Here is a 19,503-nt window from a genome sequence, read left to right as displayed (position 1 = left end):
CTCCTCAGAGGGCAAGTAGGATGTATATAGAAAATTTGCCTTTAATTTGGGAATTTGGAAGTTACTCAAGACCTCAATAATAGAGTGTAGGAATGCTATTCAGATTATAGAGTCGATCCTGAAATGGATCAGCCAGAAGATAGAGTGAGCAGCTTTTCCCAGAAAAGTAGATCCCGAACACTTACTTGTTTGTTTGTTTGTAGGAGACTAAGATAAAATAAACTATAAAAGGAGGAAAATACTATGTTTTAAAAATATTTTCACTACTACAGAAAAAACAGAAGTGCATGAACACTTCACTGCATGAGTCCTGTGGTGTAGAGGCTGCTGGGAGGACCTGGTTGGTTGTCTCTGGGAGTTGCTGCCACTCTCATCTTTCAGATTGAAATGCTGAATGAATGCAAAAGGATGAAAAGCGTGTTTTGGATTGGTCAACACCTTTCACCCAAATCGTCAGTCCTCTAATTCCCCAAGAAATGAGAGCACTGAAAAATCATGGCAGACTGTGTTCTCAGAGCACCAGTCACCCTAGCTGCCTCTTTTCCAAGTACTCGTATGAAGTATTTCTTAATTTCTGTGAATTTTGTCCCTTAAATTTTTTTTCTTTTAACTTTCAGGTGTTGGTAAATCATGCTTATTGCTACAGTTTACAGACAAGAGGTTTCAGCCAGTACATGATCTTACTATTGGTAAGTTTTATAAAGAGATGAGAAGCATTTAGAAGTTTTGGGTAGTGGGAATGGAATGTGCTAGAGGGCTCATTCCATCAGTGATGAGTCAGAAATCAGTGAAACTAGATTTGTTGCTGTACAGAGTTTAGTCTCCATCACTTTAAAAAAAATATAAGTATGTATAGTAAAAATAATATTCCCCAACTCTGTAAAAGTGGTTGGAATGCAGCAAGACATTAATACTTGATTTTGATTGTATTTAATGATAAAACAGTTGATTGAGAGACAGTATATCATAGGGAGGGGTTAAGAGCAGACTCTGAACCAGTTTGTCAGAGTTCACATCAGGGCTCTGCTGCTAACTAGCTGGGCAAGCCACTTTCCCACTCCATGCCTCAGTTTCTTTATCTGTAAAATGAGAAAAACAGTGGTAACCATCTCACAAAATTATTCTGAACAGTAAATGAGTTAATAAATATGATGCATTGAAACAGTGCCTGGCAGCGTGTTAAGTGCTTTAGGCTTACCTATAATTATTAATTGAGAAAAACTACCATCAAGCATTTTTTAGTTTCCTCAATTGTGAAGAATAAATGAGACAGTTACTGGTAAGGAATGGTCAACAAATATTAGCTGTTATTACTATTAGCTACACTAGTTTTTATTATTAGTGATATTATTCATTAATATGCAAAAGTGTAAAATTAAGTGAAAAACTAAAAACTTTAAGCATACTGTTTCAGGGTTCTTATCTGTTTTAAAAAAATATTTATACCCTGAAAGCTAAAGAATCTAGATTATTCTTCTATGGCTGTAGCCCAGTAACAATTAGAGATTAGTCAAACATGAAGAAACAAGGTAACTGGAAATCTAGTTAAACTTTACAATTGATAGCTTAATGTGTCTTTTGAGCCAGTGACTGCTTATGTTCTATAGATATGATTAACTCACTCTTCATAACAAGGTGATTCTCATGTCCTGTGTACTTTTAAAATACCAAATCGAAGATAGAGTTTACGAATCAAATTATTAGATCAGTTAATAGTATTCAGCCAAGCCACATGTACTTTGTAGATATATTAAAATCTTTCCTTACTGGCTACTATCAATAAGAATATGTGGTTCTGTTTTCATTTTGATAGTTTTAATTATATCCAGTAATGATGGGTAAAACAGGTACTGCTCTTTCATGCTGATCGTCATGGTGCAGTTTAACTTTGGTGAGCTCATCCTTGTGTAGGATCTGCTCTTTGCTCCGTAGGTCTGAACCTTGAGGCCATCTCTTAGGCATGATTTGGTCCCGAGACAACTAGCCAGTTGTTTTTCGTATAGGGTACTAGACAAAAGTGTCTTCCTTTTCGTTGAAGCTTTCGTGTAAATTTCTAGTTGTTAGGGCACACCTGATTGGGCGGATGGGCCGGAACCTCACTGCTGTTAGAAATCGGCATAGGCTCTACTTGTGGGAGCCTATGTAAGGGGGAGTACACCAGAGGGAGTTTTTAGAAAACTGTAACCCATGTAACTGTACCAGCTGGCTTCCCTCTGGGTTCGCTGATGCGAGGCACTGGGAGTTAGGAGGTTAAAAGCAAAGTGAAGCTGAGGGACTTCTCCCCTCTCTGCTGAGACTGTGTGCCCTCCGTGGCTTCAGCCACAGCCCCTGCCCGACAGGCCCACTGATGGTCTGGCTCCTGGGCTCTGGGAACCCTGGTTTCTCTCTTTGCCCCCTGGCCTAGGGACAGCAGCAGCTTCCGGCTGTTCCTAATCTCTGGGTTGCTTTACCCTCTGCTCCTTGGGCTTCTCAGCCCTTCCTTTAATGTAACCAGTTCCCTACTTTAAATCCCCTCTGTTTTAAATACCTACGTATGGTTTCTGTTTTTCTGGTTGGACCCTGACTACTATACCTTGTGACACCCATCACAAGAATTTATCTTTCTGACATAAAAACAATTTAGAAGGTAATTAGCACGTGTTTTTTAAAGGAATGTTGGAGTGATTGTTAAAATAGGCATAAGGCAGTATTTGATTCTGCTGCGTACTTGCCTTTGCTTGATGAGTAGAGGAGGGTATAATATAAAATAATAATGACAGTGGACCCATACCAAATATTTACTGTGTGCCAGGCACTTATTTTGTATGTAGTAACTTTTTTTTAATTGAAGTATAGTTAATTTACAGTGTTATGTTAGTTTCAAGTGTACAGCAAAGTTATTCAGTAATACATACATATATATATGTTCTTTTTCAGATTCTTTTCCATTATAGGTTATTACAAGATACTGAGTATAGTTCCATGTGGTATATAGTCGGTCCTTGTTGTTAACTATTTTATATACAGTAGTGTGTTTACATTAATCCCAAACTCCTAATTCATGCGCCTCCCCCCGCCCCCTCACCGCTATCCCCTTTAGTAACCAGAAGTTTGTTTTCTATGTCCTTGAGTCTGTTTCTATTTAAATAAGTTCATTGGTATCATTTTTTAGATTGCACATATGTAATAACTCTTCTAATCTTGAAAAAAATTTATGAGATGGATATCATTAATACCATTTACAAATAAGAGAAACTAAAACACAGAAGAGATTTAATAACTTAGCTTACTCAGGGTCACACAATTAGTAGGTATCGATTATTGAATGTTCAGGAAATGGATACTGTGCAAGGATGCAAGTACTTACTCTACAAGGATGGTAATGATCTAGAGGTAATTTAGAAAGTGTGTATTTACCTTCAGAGTATTTTGTCCTGGAAGGTTGAAAGTGACTAACATCTAAGAAGAAAATAAGCATCACTCCCTGACTGTGTCAGGTAAATGAGGCCCGGCCTTTGGTTCCACAGGTAATTTCTCTGGCAGCCAAATTGGCTGTTAATTGAAAATGTATCTGGGAAGAGAGCCTCAAGGGCATAGGGGATGATGGTTTATCCCATTAAAAAGAAAAGAAAAAAAGAAAAAGATAAGGAAAACTTTCTAAATGAGATTCTCAAGCATATATATACTTAAGGAAAAAGTTTAATAAAATTTTTTACTATCCAGAAGAGAAGTATGAGGTTTTTGGGTTTTTTGTTTGTTTCTGTGAGTTCTAGGACACTTCAGGTTTCAGTATTTTCTTTTGCCACATAGAATACAAAGGTAAAACCTGCATTGAACCCAGTTATGAGAAGGTAAATGGGAAAGAGTTAAGGTTTTTGAGGCTGAAATTGAATTGTTTCTGTTTCACTTGATAGGAAAACAGAAATCATAGTTTTTCAGTAATCAACAGTGCTTGTCAGTTTTTTCTTTGGAGATGTATACCATTCTTTATCTTCTTATCATTCTTTATCTCATTCCTAGATAATATAGTAGCCTTTTAACTAGTTTCTTGACTTCTTGTTTTTTTATTCTCTGTCCTGACCTTATTAATAAGTGAATTTAAAATAGCAATCTTATTATATTTACCTGCTTTAGAACCAATCCTGATTTTCGTGTAACATGTCTTTAAAATTGAATGTGTTTTTAGGGGCAAAATCTTTGTTTAAGGACTTTTTAAGCTTCAGTAATCTCTTGTGTATTTACTTTGATTAAAGTGATAAATATACCAAAACTCAATTACGGCTTAAGTTAAGGAAAGGGAATATATGGAGTTTTATAAAGAACCCACAGGAGGGTTGGGACATGGACTTGGGAATGGGCAGGAATGACGCATCTTAAGAGGCCAGGAAGCAGAGACCATAAAAGCCATCCTACAGCAGATGATGGAATGGTTGCCAGTCAATTTTAGTATCTTTATCCCTCAAAGAAAATGTGGCACATATACACAATGGAATATTACTCAGCCATAAAAAGAAACGAAATTGAGTTATCTGTAGTGAGGTGGATGGACCTAGAGTCTGTTTTACAGAGTGAAGTAAGTCAGAAAGAGAAAGACAAATACCGTATGCTAACACATATATATGGAATCTAAGGAGAAAAAAAAAAAAGTCATGAAGAACCTAGGGGTAAGACGGGAATAAAGACACAGACCTACTAGAGAATGGACTTGAGGATATGGGGAGGGGGAAGGGTAAGCTGTGACAGAGTGAGAGAGTGGCATGGACATATATACACTACCAAATATAAGGTAGATAACTAGTGGGAAGCAGCCGCATAGCACAGGGAGATCAGCTCGGTGCTTTGTGACCACCTAGAGGGGTGGGATAGGGAGGGTGGGAGGGAGGGAGACGCAAGAGGGAAGAGATATGGGAACATATGTATATGTATAACTGATTTACTTTGTTATAAAGCAGAAACTAACACACCATTGTAAAGCAATTATACTCCAATAAAGATGTTAAAAAAGAAAAATTTTAGTATCTTTATCCCTCTGCCCAGGATGTCATTTCCAGAGAAGGAGCATCTGCTTGCCCTTACCTGCCCACCCTTGGTGTCAGTCAAGGGTCTGTTTCTAATTTGCAGTTGTTTTTCATCAAATTTGACATTATGCACTGGATTTAAGAAATCTTGAATCCCATTGAGCCATGCAGATGTTTTTGGATTGTGGTTAAAAACCCATCCATGACAGTGGAAGGAAATATAGGATTTCTCTCTGTGGTTATAAACAGTAGATTCATGAGGGTTTCCCTGGTGGCGCAGTGGTTGAGAGTCCGCCTGCCGATGCAGGGGACACGGGTTCATGCCCCGGTCCGGGAAGATCCCACATGCCGCGGAGCGGCTAGGCCCGTGAGCCATGGCCGCTGAGCCTGCGCGTCTGGAGCCTGTCCTCCGCAACGGGAGAGGCCCCAACGGTGAGGCCCGTGTACCGAAAAACAACAACAACAACAAAAAAAAAACAATAGATTCATGAAAAGGCCTCCATTTTGTCAACTATCTTGCTGATGTGTAGAATTTTCTACTTTAGAACATTCCTTTTAAATACTGGATATTTCAAAGAACATTTGTCCCATACTTAGTCACTGGTTTCTTTCCTCAGCTACTCGTTTTCGTGTCACTAACGGTAAGCTGGTGGATGGTTGTTTTGGGTGCCCCCCACCCTGTGGCACACAGTATGTATGAATAAATGCATGTAGATAGATAAATATGTAAACACTGTAATGGTTGTTTTTTGTTTTTGCGGTACGCGGGCCTCTCACTGTTGTGGCCTCTCCCGTTGCGGAGCACAGGCTCCAGACGCGCAGGCTCTGTGGCCATGGCTCACGGGACCAGCCGCTCCGCGGCATGTGGGATCTTCCCGGACCGGGGCACAAACCCGTGTCCCCTGCATCGGCAGGTGGACTCTCAACCACTGCACCACCAGGGAAGCCCCACTGTAATGGTTTTATATGACATAGTTTTATAGTTTTGCATTTTTCATTCTAGTACATCATGACTCCTGGGTCCCTTTCTTTGGCTTACCTGTATTTCTGAGTCTGAGAAACGTACCGTTAGTTTCTTTGTATTGACTATGCTCCTAGGATGGAATAAGTAATAAAATATAGAGTGGAAACTCCATCAAGTTACATATTCTGGGAGGCTAACTTACCTTTGTACTCACTCTCCTAGTCACAGTTGGGGGAATTATAGGAGATGCTGAAATGGAATTCTGGCACTGGGCAGTATGCCCTTTCCTGGGCAACTAACTAAAAGCTGTTTTTCTGCCTGGATGACATCTGGTTTCTGGGGACCATATGTGTCTTCCCTTCACCCTGACTCTGATGTAAATACTGATAGAACACACTCCAAGCAGTAATGATGTGGTATAATGTGAGTGATAGACTTCTTGCAGAGTCGCCTTCACAGTTGTTTGCTATTCTGAAATTACCCCCTCTTTTTCTCCTCCTCCTATTTTGATGATTAAATGAGTACTTTCAAAAGAGCTGATATATGCAGGGAGAAAAGCCAGAGTAGTAAACTGATAAGTGTAAAGTTTGTATTCCCTTTGACCTGCAATCCTATTTCCTGTAATTTGCCAAGAATCATAATCATAAGTTGAAAAATTCATTTCAGCATCAACTACTTAGTGAAAATTTGAGGACAACCAAAATTTGTAGCAATAGAGTAACCAACTTAATAAAATGCGTGTATATAGAGCGATAACACACACACACAGGAATATTATGCAGCCATCAAAAACAATAGTATAGTTTTATATATTTTTTGATTTGTAAAGATACTTTGTGGTATGGAATAATGTTGATGACACAGTGACTGAAAAGCAAATTGCAGAACAGCATTTATGTGTTCCCATTTATATAAAATTGTATACTTCTGTGTGTATTTTATTCATGGAGCAATGTCTGAAAATATGTTTAAACAATGGTCATCTCTAGTGGGTGGATTTGGAGATTTCTTTCCTAGTTGATAACCCATGCTGGGAACCAAGACGATGATGTTGAAATTCATCTGTCCGTTTTAGTGAATTTTATTACACACTAATAGTTTTTAAGAAATTTTAATATTTGTGATTAATAATTATGGTTCTTGAATCTCATTTCTAGATTTTTTAAATATTACAGAGCCTGCAAAACATGAAGACCACAGTTGGTTTCTTGACTACACTAGACTCAGATATCTTAGTGTTTTAATTATATCCTTAGCCTCTGCCTTAGCTTATACATTTTCTAAGGATAGGAGCTGTATTTGTTAATCTGTATATCACTTGGCATAACATGTGCTAGAAATAGACAGCCTTTTTTAAAAAATCCTTAAATGTGAAATATATTCCCACTAGTTTGTATAACAAAACATTTTCTGTCCTATTCAGGTGTAGAGTTCGGTGCTCGAATGATAACCATTGATGGGAAACAGATAAAACTTCAGATTTGGGATACAGTAAGTATAGCAAAAATACACTGTATGACCTCAGTAAAGTTGTTTTATAAAATTACATTATACATTTGTTCTATTTTAATGTTATTTTATGCCTGTTATGGTTTGTTAGACACCAACGCCCCTGCAGCCATGGTGGAAAATGTGGTACCAGAAAAGATTCGTTTTTATTATGCAGTGTTTTCAAACAGTGGTACCCGAGGTGTCAGGTTTTGGTGAACATATCTGAGCGAATGCTCAGTCTATGGGATCTAAACAGAAATGCTCTAGAAACTATGTTTTTAAGAAAAACAAGCAGTATATCTAACATACACATAAGAAGTAAAATACATGAATGTCAATACGATAGAGTCACTTGATCTGACAGTTTATTCATTTATTTTAAAAGTATGATTTAGTTCCAACCACTTGAAGCTACCTTGCTCCAGTTCCTGATTCTGTCATTTATATTCATTGAGTGCCTATTACATATCTTGTTATGTAGTGTTTTAATGGTTCTCATCTGAACCACAGAAAATGATTTGAGTGACTTTTCTTTGTCTTCCTATATTATGCATAAAAGAGAAGTTACTTTATTATATACAATGGATGCTTCAAGGTAGAGGTTCCCAAACTTTTTTGTCTGAGAATCCCTTTATACTTTAAAAAATTAGCAAAGACCTCAAAGAGGCTTTGCTTATGTGGCTTATAGCTATCAATATTTACCATATTAGAAATTAAAACTGAGAAGCTTATTAAATAGTTAATGATTAATTCATTGTACAATAACCATAATAAACTCATTGTATGTTAGGATAAACGATGCAATTTTTATGGAAATTAACTGTTTTTCCAAAACAAAAAAACTATATTTTTTCCAGTGTGAAGAGTGCCATTCTGTTACCTTTTGAAAAATCTCTTTACTGTCTGCTTCGTGGAAGACAGCTAGATTCTCATATCTGCCCCTGTATTGAGTCTTATGTGTTGTTTTGTTGAAGTATATGAAGAAAATATAACCTCACACAAATAGGTAGTTGGGAAGTGGAGGATCTCATGGACCCTTAAGGACTCAGGGACTCCCCAGGGTCAGGGATCACAATTTGAGTACCACTACCTTAGGGCAGTTAGGACTTTATTCTTCACAGAACCCCAGTTGAGAAAAACCAAAATGTCTCCTACAAAGAGCATCTCTCTAAACTAGTAAATGAAATATAAAATATGGGGAATTTTATCATCATATACCCCGGTCTTTTTTTTTTATTTCCCCTAATCATGCAGTCGTAGTGTCTCACCTGTCACCTTTAATAGCCATTATTGAAGGAAGGCACCTTGAAGACTATTCAGTCTCACAGACTGGATTCTCAAGAAGACCAAGCAAGTTTCTGAAGGCTGATCCTTCCCATGCATCACACAATCATCCTTGAAATGGAAAACCCCAAATCTCTGTCTTGCTCTGTCCCAGAGTTATACATTGGGCTCTGTGTTTTATGCTTTCTTATTTCCTCTTTTTGCAGTAAAGATTTATGCTTTTACCATTTCTTAGTGTTTTCCCCTCCCAGCCAGTAGCATCTCATAACTTTCTGGATTTATATTCTTTGAGGCGACATTACTTCAAAACTGCATTTCCATGCAAGACAAAAAGTCAAATATGCACAGTCCCTTCTTTCCTGAAGATTTAAAATTAATGATCTCTAACCAAAAGGAAGTATTTTCTACTTCTGTATTAAAAGTTTCACTTCTTTTTCAGAAGGATTGTTTTAACATAAACCAACTTGCTTCCTTAGCTAATAAACTTGTGCAGCACACATCCTGCAGTGTAGTGTGAACCAAACTACTTGCTATTCTTTAATAAATATGTTTTTCATACCTTGTACTTTGCATAAATACCTGCTTTGCTTGAAGTACTTTTTCCCCCTTTTCTGTTTAAGACTAGCTCAGGTATCAATACTTGTGGAGCCTTTCTGACCCCCATGGGATAGCTGGTTGTCCCCTTAAGGTTTTATGCATATTTCTGTTATAGCTCTTACCCCGTTGTTATCAGAGTTTTTTTGTTCCCATATTTACCCTCCTCAGAATAAGCATCATGAGGGAAAGAACCATCTATGTCTTATTCAACTTTGTGCCTTGTTTGTATTCTTAGTTTATACTGGTTGATGCAATGTTTGGTAAATTTTACTGAATGAATGAGTGAAGTATCTATCTCATTCTGTCTAAGCAACTTTAGGATCATTGGAAGTGCTGAAAAGATACCATCTACGAAAGTACATGGTTTCAAAAGGAAAGATTAATATAGTAATAAAAATTGTATGATATTTTAGGCACAAACCACCTCATTGTAGTTCATTTTGTTTATTCAGTTGTTCTTCTATCCTTAAGGTATTCTGTTAAATAATCCCTCCCCTCTTTTCGAAACTTGAACAAATCATTCATTCCCCAGTTGTTTTCTAGAATAACTAGCCATGCCTTCTTTTGATAAGTACCTTTTTTCCCCTTAGTTTATGAGTTAATTGTTTTACCTGCAGTGATCTTTCAAAAGAAATCTATAATAATTACTTATGCTGGACAGTATGAAAGGGGAATAGAACAAAAACAACCCTCTTGTTCACACTTACTCTGAAGGGCAGGGGGTGGTCTTCTTTCCCCTTTTTCTAACACGAAGAGACTGGCGTCTTTGAAGACATTGTGACCCCCCCCAGAAAGAATTCCAGGGCTTCCAAATGGAGGGTGCTAGGAACCATGGCCAGATTTTAAGGACTGTTCAAAAAACTCTGTTAACTTATGAAAGTTTCTTGAGTCTCTGCCCTACAGACAGGTTTTCCTCTTATCATTGGTTTTCTTCTTTCATAGCTAACTTCCGAAACTCTTTAATGGATGTTATCTGACACACATGAAGGTTGCTCCCACACTTAGTTTATATCTGGTGAAACACAGTTTCCCACATCGTTAACGTTTTGCAGCGTGTCTATACATTTGTATAGCACGCTGTGTTTTTAGTAGCAAGGGTCATGGCTGTTCCTGGCCCAGGATATTTACAAACCCATCCCAGAGTCCTTCAGGGAATAATTAGCCAAATATTATGGTTTGTTTCATCAGCCTTAAGAAACTGAATTTTTGTTCCCAATGACTGAGTCTCAGTATCTTAGGATGTTTGTCATCCGTTGTATATCTGTTTCCATTCACAATAAAAATAAAAATAAATGTAAGGGGTTTTCCTTGCAAAATTTCCACATCCAGCATCTTTGCTTTCTTTCAAAAATAGTAAGTACAGCTGCCAACAGATACTCCTTGAAGGCCTTGCCAGAAGCAGTGATAATAGTTATCAGTGTATCCTTTAAAGCACTTTCCGCTGCCCCTGTTGTAACCTTTTTTCTTTTACGGGAAGTCAAATGTTTGATATTTCTGGTGTCTGTCAAGGTAAGTCAGAGGAGAAACATGCCTTGTACCCAATTCCATTCTCACTCTCAGACCCTCATCCAGTTTTTACCTACCTTTTTCTATTCTTGCTTGTCTTTTGCTTTTTGTTAACTTTTTCAGTTGCCTTCCCAGCATATCCAAATTTTATTCTCCCCCCAAAATTTGTAGTATGGATGTTTTAAGTCCATGTGTCTGTTCAGCTTCCCTGAAAATATTCTTACATTAGACTGACAAATATTTTTCCCATCAAATAAAAGTTAGTGAAACTATGTAGAAAATCATGTGAAACCTATATGCTGAAAGTACCTTTTCAGCAAATGACAGGCATTTTTTGGTCCTTTGTAAAATGTGTCAGTTCATATCCACCTTCTTACCCCCAAAATGAGAATTTTTGTTGTCTCAATGGAGCAGTGAGGATGGGTGACCAGAGTTCAGGCGCGCTAGAGAAAGAGCCTGGAGCCAAGCCCCGGGGAGCAGTCCTGCCTCTGCCAGTCCTTGCTCCCAGCCCCCCAGCCCCCCAGCCCCAGGAGCTGAGAGGCCTTTGAAGGTCCAGCTGTTTCACCTCCTTTGGCAGCTGTTTATCAACATTTTCTTGAACAAGCACAGGGACAGGAAACTATCTTAGACATGTCATTCTACATTAATGTCTACCTCCCACCTGTGGTCTCCAGTTTCTCTTATATGGCAGTGTTAGAAGAATCTGAAGTCAGCAATTGCATCCTGAGTCTTTTTTCAAAGTAACTTTTCTTAAATTTGTTAAAGCATTCAACATCTCTTCTTTCCTAGATAGTCACAACCTTTATTTCTCTTACCAGAATCTACTTTAATTTCTGTATGAAACTCCTTTAAAAGACCTAGAATTAAATTGTCCCAGTTGACTTTTTCTCCATCCTTGCTGTGGTCACTGAGGCAGCCTAAAAATTACTGTGATTCTTACTAATCTTGCTGTCGTCCCAACCAGAAGTCTTGCTCTTGTGTGTAGATTTGAAAATCTTTTTCCTCGATGACAGCAGTTCCTTGATCACAGGTCTAGATTTTTAAGTTGAGTCTGTTTAGTAAAGTACCTGAGATTCCATGCTTGAGCACTGGACAACTTATTTGGCTACTTAGAAATCCTTTTTTTCTTTCTGGCTCTTGGCTGTATTCTGTGTAGCTGGAGTTGTTAGATAAATGACTAACAATGAAAGTAAGAGGTATTACTGTAATATTGATTCTCACAAATCTTAATTTTCTAACTTCATTGGCTGTTTGGGATCAATCAAGATAACATATTTGAGTGTCCACTATAAATATACTTCAGTGTTCTGAGTTAGGCTCTCCCTCAAGGAGAACTAAGGAGGAAAAAAGATAAGCATTTGAGCAGTGTGTTCATTTTATCTAATCAATAGTATTAGAACCAAATGATCACATGAAATTGCTTTTGGATTTGTGAGGAGAAACGGATAAGTGTAGGCTGTGGTAGGCAAGCTTCCTAGCTTTGTGAGAAGATTAGGGGGCTTGAACTGGTCCTCAAAGGGAATAGAAATTGGATAAATAGATAGAGGAGAAAGATTTTCAGGCGAAGACTTAAACAGAGGCACAAAAGCAGGAATATTCAGAATATGGGCAGAATACCAGTAAGAAAAAAAATGGCTGTATGAACAAGACTTTTATTGAATAATAATATAAAATTCTAGAGAACCAAATAGAGATCAGATTCCCAAGAGCTTAGGACTTACATTCAGGGTAGAGATTTTTTTTAACAGTAGCTTGATGTGTGTGAAGTTGTATATTATGGAGATAACAGAAGAGGAGGAGTTAAGTTGCCAGACTGGTTACTACAAAAATTGTTTCAAAGAAAGACTTAGGCACTCGGAGAAGCCAATTTGGGGGAATCTTTATCTGGCAATTGGAGGTCAATTTTAAAGGTATTGGGGCAAAGAATCAAGTTTATTTAATTTAACAATTCTCACATGAAAAATGGAGGGCTACAAGGCTTCTTTTTCACACGTGTTCTGTGGCTCTAATTTTAGTAGTAAGTGTCCTCAAAATAAACATGCCTGTTATCTCCCGAGGCGGACTTTTCTGTACTGCTTTTTTGCATATCTGGTATCTTGCTGATTTTTTTTTTTTACCCAGAAATCACAGAGCTGTATTGTGAGTTGGCAGCTCATGGTCTACTCTGGCTGTCCCAACCAGGTTTTTCTGGTGCTGTTCACTTAGTTCCTGTCTCATGAAATGCATTTTCCTTTATACCCTTAGCTGCTGTTAGGAGTCCCCTTTTTTTTTTTTTAAATCCTGGGCACAAATTTTATTTTATTTTGTTTATTTTTTATAAATTTATTTATTTAGTTTTGGCTGCATTGGGTCTTTGTTGCTGCGTGCGGGCTTTCTCTAGTTGTGGCGAGCGGGGGCTACCTTTCGTTGTGGTGCACGGACTTCTCATTGCAGTGGCTTCTCTTGTTGGGAGCACGGGCTCTAGGCACGTGGGCTTCAGTAGTTGTGGCACGCGGGCTCAGTAGTTGTGGCTCGTGGGCTCTAGAGCGCAGGCTCAGCAGTTGCGGCGCACGGGCTTAGTTGCTCCGCGGCACATGGGATCTTCCCGGACCAGGGCTCGAACCCGTGTCCCCTGCATTGGCAGGCGGATTCTTAACCACTGTGCCACCAGGGAAGTCCCAGGCGTCCCTTTCTTTTGATACAAAGAATTCTATATCCTGTTCAGTTCCAAGTTCTAAAATTTCTTTAAGCCAGCATCTTATAGTGAAGAGGATCAAAAACATCTATATGCCCTAAGTTGACGTTCTTTTTCATTTAAAACAATATCAGTCGATCACAGTTTGAATAGGTTTATATTAAAATGCTTCTTAAAAATAGATTACTTTGCTTTAATGTGATCAAGATAACCATTGGGCTAGCTTTCTGCAGTTAGTTGTTTAACAGTTTGTTTATAGCTGGAGAAGCTGTTATAAAACACGTTATCGGGCAAGACTTATGTTAAGGCTACCAGCACCACTGACAGAGACTAGGCCAGAGTGTGGGGTGTTGTCCCGACAAGCCAGGTCTCCAGATTTTGGAAACTGTTCTGAACACTGATCTTCGCTTTTTACACAGTGATCCTAAATTTCAAGGTGCACAGTTACCTTCACAGCCCTCACTTGGAATGTTTCATTTTTTATTTGCTGGAGTTTTTGATTTTGTAATGATGGGCAAAATCCATCCAGATTCAGTGGATTCAGTATAAACTGATGCATTATATACATTATTTCCATATTGCAACATGTTTGTTCTTTGTAAAACAGTTCAGGAGGAATGGGAATGGTATATAGATATGTGCTTTTCCTAAACTTTTTCCCTTTCACTATTTCTTATCTAGACTGGAAACACTGAAGTTTTAGATCTTATAATTTTTCTATAAGATCTATAGCAGTGTACAGTTAACCCTTGAACAACATGGGTTAGGGTTGCCAACTCCCACACAGTCGAAAATCTGGGTCTAATTTATAGTTGGTCCTTCCTATCTGTGGTTCTTCCTATCCGCAGTTCTTCTGTGTCCGTGGATTCAACCAGCCTCAGGTTGTGTAGTACTGTATTGTTTGCCATGGAAAAAAACTCCACATGTAAGTGGACCCACACAGTTCAAAACGGTGTTGTTCAAGGGTCAACTGTATTCATTTTAACTCCTCCCACAAAAGGTCCCACCAAGATTGATTTAAAGAACTTTTACCATTGCTCATTGTTTAGGCTTGGGAGATACAAGAGCCTAAGCTTGATTTTCATTTTGAACTAATATTTATCTTTTTCTGTATTGTTTACCACATGATCCTTCCTTGGTATATATAATTCACACTGTTCTAGTCCTTAATTTTCCCATGCTAAGCAGTTAAAGAAGAAATTCCCATAATGCTTGAGTTTTGAACTTGGATTTGAAAGGATTTTTTGGGAAAGATGTGTCTCAATAAAAATGACTAATTAATTTCATGCTTCCAGCTAGTATCATCTAGTGTTTTAACCTCAAACTCTGTGAAACGAGTTGGCTATTTTTACAGCCCTTTTATGTGATGGCTTTCTCAGTATCTAATTTATCATAAGACGTTATTCTAAGTGCCAGAAATGCGTTCGGGTTACCAAAAGAAGGTCTAATCTTTAGTTTCCACTTGGGAGAAGTTATTTTTACTGAATCTTAGTATGTCAGGACTTACTGATGTCCACTCATTTAGGTGGGATGGAGTAATGACCATTTTGTGCATTTGACTGAGACATTAGAATTCATTCTTTCACTCAGCAGGCTTTCTCTGCATGCCTGATGAGTGCCAGACCCAGTGCTAGGCACTGGGGCTGGGGGACAGGAGTGTAGTGGGATGGCAACAAGAATTACAGCATTGAGTATCAGTGTTAGCACAGGGCAGAACCTGACTGTCCATGTGCATTCTGAGGGTGGGAAGGGCTTAATATTTACACTTGGAGATCAGAACTCAGAATATGGAAACATGAGTATTTTTCAAGGACTTAGTAGATTTTGAATACAAAAATTGTGAACACTGGCTTTGTTTACTTAATTTATATATTTTTTCTCAAAGGTAGAAATTAAGTGATTAAAAATGAAAAAGTGTTTTTGATAAGAACTGTCTCAATTTTAAACTCAGAGGCAAAAGGCATATCCCACACCAGCCTTTCTTAAGAAGCAGAACATTAGTGCTACTGGTAGAAGGGAAAGTAACTAATTTTGCATAATCTCTGAAGTCTGTTTTCACAAGTGGATATAAAGATGACTTTTTGTCCTGTTGCCTTTTGACAAGCATTTTATATCAAATAACAGAGAAAATTGATTAAGTGTAGAGAAAAAAATTTCATAAATTCAGAACCATTTTCTGTTTTTCATAATAAAATGATTGCTCAAAGAATTCCATCTGATGACTGTTGAAAGCTCACTGTAGTTTATGATATAACTGATAAAATCTGTATCCTTGGCCTTCCAACAACCTTTACACCAGCAGATGGTGGGCGTAAAGATGTCATTCATCATTTATTTACAATGGACTTTATTTATTCTAGTGTCAACAGCTGCCCCAGGGAGTGGGTTATTGAATTCAAATGTGAGGCTCTGGGTTATTTGCTTCCTTTCAAATTTGTCTTCAGAGCTTAGTTGCTAGGAGTCCATTCTGTGCTCTAATAATGATTCATGTATTGTGAAGCCATTCAGTAAATTGGGTTGTCAGGGATTGCCAAAAAAGGTTTAGAGGTCTTGTTTTGGGGGGTGGGGGGTTGTGGATTGCATGTGCGTCTGGTTGACTTGAGCAGTAGTAGTATAGTATTATGTGACTTTTTCCTAAGACTGGTGAAGTTAGGATTTCTTCTTTTCCTTTATGCACTCATTCCCTACCTGTCCATATTCTACATATGAATAATAAGAAAATGTAGAGGACAGTTTGTTGAAGGAAATTATCAACCTTTTCTTCTCTCCTCACAGGCAGGGCAAGAGTCCTTTCGTTCCATCACAAGGTCATATTACAGAGGTGCAGCAGGGGCTTTGCTAGTGTATGATATTACAAGGTGAGAACGTGGAAATTTTTTGGTTCAGTGGTCAGTGCAGAGAATCTTTCTAAATAAATATGATTATCAGTAATAAAAGTATAGCTTTGCCTTTATGTCCTGGCTATCTGCCTTTAAAACTTATGTATCTTGAATTAACTTTAAATTTACTACAGAAATCTGTAACTAAGTTATTCTCTTATATTAATAAGCACCCCAAGTTGATCGATTTAGTAATGATATTTATACATTGGAATTTCCTAAAGTGAGGTTACATTTAATTTCTAAACTGAACTATAGTCAGTGAGCTCTGACTCCAGATACTGTACTTAAAACCTGTTTCCTACTTGGACATGGCTAAAAATAATTATCTTTAATGGAATGTATACTGTTCATTGTACACCACTAGGGGAAATACTTTGAAAACAGTAATCAAATTATCATTTATGTTTAGAAGAGACACATTCAACCACTTGACAACCTGGTTAGAAGATGCCCGCCAGCATTCCAATTCCAACATGGTCATTATGCTTATTGGAAATAAAAGGTAAAAAGACTCTTTTAAAGCTTTTTTACATAATGATGAAGACTGGATAGCTGTTATATGGTAACTGTTTATGTGGTAACTGTTAAAGTGCCTGTCTCTTGTACATTGTGCAAAATATAAGTTATTGATTTCTTAAATTATAAAAATTTCAAGATACTAAGATGTTTCTTTTGTTTTTTTAAATGCATATAATAAGCTTTATTGGAAATTATTATTTGAAATAGTTTTTGTTGGAAGCTATACTTTAAAGAATACTCTTAAGTAGTTTTATCTGATTAGTAATTTAAAATAAATCCCACTGATATGTTTGGTGGTTAGGTCACTGTTCAGTATTATCAAAAATATTTGGCAGTGTAAATAAGGATCTGTGCAGAACTCAGAAAAATATTTTTTTCCCTTCTTCATGACTTAATGTGTATTATATGACTTAATATAATACATAGATTAATCAGGTGTATTTCTACTTAAAGGCCTGAAACACTTTTAATATTGTTTAGTAGATATCACGTTAGTACTTTTAAGCTTACCTCTAAGACTTACATATTTGTGTCGTGCTCATGTTGTTTTTTCAATCTTATTTTACTTTATATATCTAGGGATCATTATTTGCAGTGAATGTCCTTGTGCTCTACATTTAAAATGATAGTACATGGGAAAACAGTTTCTTGACCATAGTTTCTATAAACTTTCAAGAGTGTAGGAAAGTTTTCATTAGTTTAGTAGAAAATTACAGTGGTAACAATTAAAACTAGTATTTTTATATTTATTTATTTACTTATTTATGGCTGCATTGGGTCTTTGTTGCTACATGACGGCTTTCTCTAGTTGCGGCTGGCAGGGGCTACTCTTCATTGCGGTGTGCAGGCTTCTCATTGCCATGGCTTCTCTTGTTGCAGAGCACGGGCTCTAGGCATGAGGGCTTCAGTAGGTGTGGCACGAGGGCTCAGTAGTTGTGGCTTGTAGGCTCTAGAGTGCAGGCTCAGTAGTTGTGGCTCATGGGCTTAGTTGCTCTGCGGCATGTGGGATCTTCCCGGACCAGGGCTCAAACCCGTGTCCCCTGCATTGGCAGGCAGATTCTTAACCACTGCAGCACCAGGAAAGTCCTGTCAATTAATTCTTTTGACAAAGATGCCAAGGTTCAGTGGGGGAAGGGGTAATGTTTTCATCAAATGGTGCTGGAACAATTGAATAGCCATGTGCAAAAAAATTTACCTTAACCCTTACCTCACACCATATACAAAAATTAACTGGAAATGGATTACAGACCTAAATACAGGAGCTAAAAGTATAAAAAATATTCTAGAAGAAAGCATATAAAATCTTAGGGATTCTGGTTTTGTCAAACATCACTTAAATAGGAAAGATTAACTTACCAAGTATTGGCAAGGATCTAAAGGAACTGAAACTCTCGCATTGCTGGTGGAAATGCAAAATGATACAACGATTTTGCAAAACAATTTGGTGGTTTCTTTAGAAAATAAACGTACATTTGTCATACCACCTAGCCACTTCACTTCTAGGTATTTACCCAAGAAAAACATGCTTTACACAAAAAATTATACACAGACTCTCATAGTGGCTTTATTTGCAATAGCACCAAACTGGAAACAACCCAAAATTCAATTGACAGGTGAATGGATAAATTGTGATACAGCCGTACAATGGAATACACTCAGCAATAAAGAGGAATGAGCTATTGATATATGCAGCAAAGTGGATGAATCTCAAAATAATTATGCTGAGTGTGAAAAAAAAGCAGACAAAAAAGAAAACATACTATATGATTCCATTAATATGAAACCCCACAAAATGCAGACTATTCTCTAGTAGCAGAAAGCAGATCATTAGTTGACTAGGGTACAGGGGAAGGAAAGGATGGATTACAGTGGGGAATGAGGAAACTTTTGGGAGACTGATGGCTTCACCAGGTGTACATACGTGAAACTCATCAAATTTTATATTAAATGTGCAGTTTTTTATGTCAATTATATTGCAGTAAAACTGTAAAAAAAGTAATATAACAAATAAATATTATACTGCATAGATTAGATTTTTTTAAGTGTTATTTTAATTGAGGTTTGCTGTTAAGAGAACATACAGTTGTCCTTCCACATCCATGGGGGATTGGATTCCCCACAGATATCAAAATCCTTTTAAGCATAAGGCTATTGGAGGGAAGCTTTAGTCTTTGTAATATGGGAGTATTCATACTACCATTCAATGATAATGTGTGAAATAGTAAGAGAATATTTGAAGAATAAAGAGAATTTTCATAGTTTTGTCTTGCCGGTGTTTTCCTTGTGTCTGAAACAAGGTGGCCGGCAGCTTACTGGTGGCTTAAATTTGGTTGCTGCCCATAGTTCAGTTGTGAAAAGAAAGAGCAAAGTATAGTATGTACAGAAGATGTTTCTGATGATTGTAGATGGGTAGCTCTTATCCTTAGGATACAGTAGGTGTGGAAAGACATTTTAGGGAAGAAACTAGGAGAAGGGAAGAAAGAATGTATGGCATGCAAAGAGTGAATGGAAACGAGCAGAGATAAATGAGGGGATTATTATTAGATGAGGTGAATTGGGGTAGACATGGAAACAGGGAATAAACAATTT

The 19,503-nt window shown here is 37.5% G+C and overlaps 1 protein-coding gene across 2 annotated transcripts in view; it reads left to right on the top strand.

Annotated features, from left to right (window-relative positions):
- The window catches only part of RAB2A (RAB2A, member RAS oncogene family), a 77,999-nt gene that overhangs the window by 27,489 nt on the left and 31,007 nt on the right, over positions 1-19,503 (top strand). For both annotated transcript variants that reach the window (XR_013824525.1, XM_079901555.1), the window contains exons 2-5: positions 618-689; positions 7,385-7,452; positions 16,289-16,371; positions 16,805-16,897. Coding sequence is in view for 1 of the 2 variants with exons in the window: in XM_079901555.1 (XP_079757681.1) it covers positions 618-689; positions 7,385-7,452; positions 16,289-16,371; positions 16,805-16,897 (316 nt within the window). In the remaining variant the exon portion in view is untranslated. The remainder of the gene's footprint in view (positions 1-617; positions 690-7,384; positions 7,453-16,288; positions 16,372-16,804; positions 16,898-19,503) is intronic.

The sequence above is a fragment of the Stenella coeruleoalba genome (assembly GCF_951394435.1).
Source record: "Stenella coeruleoalba genome assembly, chromosome: 17".
Taxonomy (NCBI): domain Eukaryota; kingdom Metazoa; phylum Chordata; class Mammalia; order Artiodactyla; family Delphinidae; genus Stenella; species Stenella coeruleoalba.
The sequence above is the reverse complement of the archived record's forward strand: the minus strand, read 5'-3'. Positions and strand labels throughout refer to the sequence as shown.